The sequence below is a fragment of the Chrysemys picta genome, unplaced genomic scaffold (assembly GCF_011386835.1).
Source record: "Chrysemys picta bellii isolate R12L10 unplaced genomic scaffold, ASM1138683v2 scaf948, whole genome shotgun sequence".
NCBI classification, from domain to species: Eukaryota; Metazoa; Chordata; order Testudines; family Emydidae; genus Chrysemys; species Chrysemys picta.
The window spans coordinates 13373-18267 of NW_027053655.1; the positions used below are offsets into that span (position 1 = coordinate 13373).

Sequence of the window (4895 nt, forward strand, 5' to 3'; positions counted from 1 at the left end):
AGACGGTTTGACAGGTGGGGAATGTCTGAAGCAGCAGGAGAAAGGAACGGGGAGGGAGGGGAGTAACAAGCATGTTGTGAAACACGCAAGCTGGGATGTAGGTTGTTTATCCCGGATGGTTTGTCTCAGTCTGTAACTCTCGGGGTCCATTGTCAGAGGCAGAGGTGTGGCAGTGTCCCTGTGGCATCTATGGGCGCTGGCACCGGGCTGCATTGGCGATAAACCCGGCCGAGCGCCTTCACCACTGATCCGACTCTGGGCTGTCTGGACACTTCGATGGAGGTCTGCCGGGCCGGCGACCCTCCCAGAGCCGGGACAGCACACGGAGCCGACGAACGCCAACCCCATGTCCCCGCACCAGACTGCTGGAACTGGGGGTGCCTCAGGGAAGCCTGGGGCTGGGCTGGCAATGCCAGTCACAGCACATGCCCCCTCACACCGCTGCCCATGCAGGGAACTTGGGGCAGTGGGAGGGTCCCTCCAACTAGCAGCTGCACCCCCTAGAGCAGGGGTGACCAACCTGTGCCTCCAGAACCACATGTGGCTCTTCAGAAGTTAATATGCGGCTCCTTCTACAGGCACCGACTCTGGGGCTGGAGCTACAGGCGCCAAATTTCCAGTGTGCTGGGGGTGCTCACTGCTCAACCCCTGGCTCTGCCACAGGCCCTGCCCCCACTCCACCCCTTCCTGCCCCTTCCCCTGAGCCTGCCGTGACCTCACTCCCCCCCCTCACAGCCTCCTGCACGCCAACAAACAGCTGATTGGGAGATGCGGGAAAGAAGGGGGAGGCGCTGATGGGCGGGGCTGTCAGTGGGTGGGAGGAGCTGGGAGCAGGGCGGGGAGCTCATAAGGGGCTGCTGACGTATTACTGTGGCTCTTTGGCAATGTACATTGGTAAATTCTGGCTCCTTCTCAGGCTCAGGTTGGCCACCCCTGCCCTAGAGGCCAGAGCAGAGCATGGCTGCCTGCCCCCTGCAGAAGCTCAAGCCATAGGGGATGGGGGCGAATTCAAGAACGTTTTTGCCCAATTCCCAGAGCCTTTCCCGGGGCCACTTCCCAGGCTCCGCTGGGCACTAGCAGCTCAGATGCTGCGTGTTGTGGCCAGCGAGGGTCCCCTCCCCTCTCCCCAGCGCATCTCTGCAGCACAGGGAGTTTGCTCGGTGGGTCTGTTTCTAACCCCGAGGCGTTTATTCCCTGTCCAAGCACCGGGCACAGGGGTGAGCCCAGCCCCATGCTCTGCGGGAGCAGGTGAGGGTCACGGCTCATCACAGCTTCAGGCCACTGCCAAATCCGGCAGCAGCCTCAGTGCAGCGCCAGGCCTGGAACAAGCAGGGCCGGCTCCATGCACCAGCCGAGCAAGCTGGTGCTTGGGGCGGCAGCTTGTAGGAGGCAGCATTCCGCCCAATCCTAGGGTGGCACGGCCGCTTTTTTTTGTTTTGCTTTTGTTTTTGTTGTTCCGCTACGGCCACCCTGTAGCGGGCAGCGGCATGGAGGACGGGAGCACCCTGCATCAAGCCTGGCAGGGCAGCCCGCATCCTTCTCTCCCAGCCGACCGGAGCGGCACGGAGCCCACCTGGCAGGCGGTGCAGCGGGAGGGCCCGTGTGGCAGTGCCCCGCTCAAGCCCTGGCCGCCCCCCTTCTCTCTCTCCCCCTGCTCCCTCCCTTCCCCCCCAGAGCACATCTGCAGTGCAGGGAGTCCCCCTGCACCCTGGATCCGGCCGCCGCCCCGTTTTTTTTTTTTTTTTTGCTTGGGGCAGCCAAAAAGCCAGATCCGGCCCTGGGAACGAGCATTTGTGTGTGCGAGGGGGGGTCTCAGCAGATGGGGCCAGGGGAGAGCTCACCCTGGCAGGTGTTCTCACTCGCGTGCATGAAGTTGGCCTTCCCAGAGCTCAGCTCGTAGCCATACATGCAGGTGCAGTAGTAACTCCCAGGCGCGTTGGTGCATTGTGTGTTGCATCCGCAGTCTGGTGGGCTCGGCCCCAGACACTCGTTAATATCTGTAATGCAAGAGGGGATGCTCTGTACAGGCCTGGCAGGGAGACGTTCCCCGTATCACCCCCCAAGTCCCCCGTACTGAGCTGGGTGATGGGACCCAGGCAACCGGGGCCCTGAGCGGTTAATGATTAAAGGCCTGATTCTCAGTTACCCATTTCTGCTGGAATGTCGGAAACAGCCCCCCCCCCCCCCGAGCCTCCTGTCCCAGGTATGGGGGGTTTGGCCCCACAAACACCAAGATCCCCCATCTGAGGGGATGGGGGAGACTCCCTCTGGGGCTCCAGGCTCCCTGTGTGTTGGGGGGGGTGACAAGCTGCCTCTCCTCTCTCTCCTCCCTCCTTGGATCCCTGCGTGGCAAGGAGGGTGCCGGGGGGAAGTATATCCAGGGCTGCCCCATTCTGCTTCCATCGGGGCCCTCTGCCCCAGGACACCCAGGGGCTGATTAGGGCCCAGGCTGGGATTCAGACGGGTCAGTGTGATGGGCCCCCCCCACCCTGTGCCCAATCCACAGAGCCCAACGCTCCTGGCTCCTGCTGCAGCCGCTCCTGCTGCTCACTCTGGAGCCCCCGGTTCGATCCCCAGGAGGGCGGCGCTCACCCGTGCTGCTGCCCCCCCCTCATTCCCCAGCCGGGCTGAGCCCCCCCAACAGGCCCTGCAGTCAGTGGAGTTGGCTGCTCCGGCACTTAATGCCCTGCTCTGTCCCAGCCCCCCCAGGACAATGTGGGAGCCCCGTTACCGTCACAGATCTCCGTTGTGTCATTGAAGAAGGAGCGATTCCCATGTGTCTGGTATCCATCCAGGCAGGTGCAGTGGGTGTTGTTCACACACTTGGCGTTTGCTGGGCACAGCACATGGCTGTTGCAGTTCTCACTGGTACCTGCAGGGGTGGGAACAGCTGGGCAGGGTCAGCCAGTGCAGAGCGGCTCCCCCCACCCCCCGCCCCCAGACACACAGTGGGATCAACTGCTTTCACACGCCCCATTTGCTGATTTTCGGCCCTGAGCGCCTGGCAAACAGCTCCGACGCCATCCACCACCTGACAACAAACTGCCCTCGGCTGCACAGGGGCCTTGGCTACCCAGGGTGCCCCCGGCACAAACAGGCAGAGCCGCCGTAGCCAGGCGTCGGTGGAAGTGAAACGTTTTCGATCTCACCCAATTTTTCTCCTTTTTGTTGCTGTCGTAGTTACTCTCATTAGAGTCAATTTCAAATCAAAACCTCACTTTGAACCGGAAATCGGGAATTGTTCGTTTTGAAAATTATTTCATCTCCTCCCCCCCCCCCCGGGTAATTTTTTCCCGAGTAAAACCAAACATTCCTCTGAACCGAATCGGCATTTTCTGGCAAAAAATGGGTCCTTGGGAAATTCCTGCCCAGCTCTGATCTGGATTGACTGAGAGCGGAGTCGGGCGCGAGGCTAGTTTGGATCCTGAGCTGCCTCCCATGACCCAGATTGTGACCTGCCTACGGGGGCTCCTGGATCCTTTAGCTGCCCGGTGTCTGGGGCTCCGCTGGGACCCGTCCCTCTGGCCAGCGTGAGGGGAAGGATCCCAGCGCAGCTTAGCCGGCTGCAGGGCTTGGGACGGGAGCAGACGGAGCAGGGTGGGTGCAGCATTGGGGGACCCCAGTGGGTCAATGGGAATTTGCCCCATCTTGGGATTCGCAGCAGAGCTGGGCTCTGGGTGCAGAGTCCTGATCCCAAACTCCCCCCTCCCAGCTGGGCACCTGGGTCCCAGGTTTCAGGTCAGCCTGATATTGGGGAGGGGAGCCATCTGCAAATGCCACTTCTAACGTCTGAGCCATCAGGGGTTTGATTCGGGCTGGTCAATAACACGGCCCTTGGCTACAAAGGGGATCTGCCCCTCCCTCCAGCCCCCAGTGTAGAGCCCTGGGCCCCAGTGTCTATTCTCTGCTGGCCACGGGGCTGGGAAGGGAAGGGGAGGACTACACAGGGGCCTTCTCCTCTCCCCTGCACGCACCCACCGTGCTCTATAAACCCACCCCAAGATGCCCACGCCAAGGGGCTGCTCCTGGCTTGCCAGACCCCTGACTCTGCTCTCCTCCCACAAGGGAAAGGGACCGGAGGGGGCGGAGGCCGGAGACCCCGGGCAACCGAGAGCGCTGGGGAAGGTTAGCCAGGAGGAGTCAGCCTTACCTTGTACGCCATGATTCAGGGCCATGGTGCCCCCCAGGCACAGGGCGATGCAGAGCCCTGGAAGGCAGAGACAGGGTAAGGCACCATGGGCAGATGATAACCGCCACTCAGCTGCAGACACCCCCAGCTGCCCCCGTCCTGCCAATCCTGGGCCAATGGCCAGTCAGTGACCTGCCGATGCGGGAATTAAAAATGCAGAAACCTGGTGATCTGGGAAATCAGCCCGAGCTGGGATCTCTGCTAATATTTGTACCTGGTTCCAGTTGGGATCTGGACTTATTGGCCAGGGCAACTGGGTCTTTTACTGTGTGTATTAGCAACAAAGACCAGGAACCCCCATTGTGAGGGCTGGATTTATACTTAGGGCGCCCCTAGGCAAAGGGGCTTGGTGGACATCTCCCCCAGACCGGCTTGGAGCTCCAGGGTCCCCATCACCTGGAGGCAGCCAGGAGCTGCAGGGTACCCCTTCTGCCCAGAAGCTCTTAACTGCCATGGGTGGCGGGGGAACCCCACCACTTTTAACTTTTAGGTGCCCTGCCAACCAGCACCCCGTCTGCCCACTGCCCAGCGCCCCCCACCTCCTCTCCCCAGAGCTGCCCCATGAACTCCCCCAGGGACCCACTCTCCAAAACCCTGCCCCCCAGCCTGCACTCACTGGCTCCCTGGGAGGTGATGCTGTCTGCTGGGTGGAAGGAGGAGTGCTCCAGCAGCAGGGCTGTGTAGGGCTGTCTCCCTCTCAGCCGGC

The 4895-nt window shown here is 61.6% G+C and overlaps 1 protein-coding gene across 1 annotated transcript; it reads right to left on the reverse strand.

The window, feature by feature from the left end:
- Positions 1 to 1812: 1812 nt before the first annotated feature.
- Positions 1813 to 4441, reverse strand: LOC135979517 (adhesion G protein-coupled receptor E3-like). Its single transcript, XM_065579853.1, has 3 exons — positions 4151 to 4441; positions 2732 to 2872; positions 1813 to 1997 (listed from the first exon to the last, which is right to left on the reverse strand). The coding sequence occupies exons 1-3, from the start codon at positions 4173 to 4175 to the stop codon at positions 1813 to 1815; spliced, it is 351 nt and encodes a 116-aa protein (XP_065435925.1). The 5' UTR covers positions 4176 to 4441.
- Between the last annotated feature and the right edge of the window lie 454 nt (positions 4442 to 4895).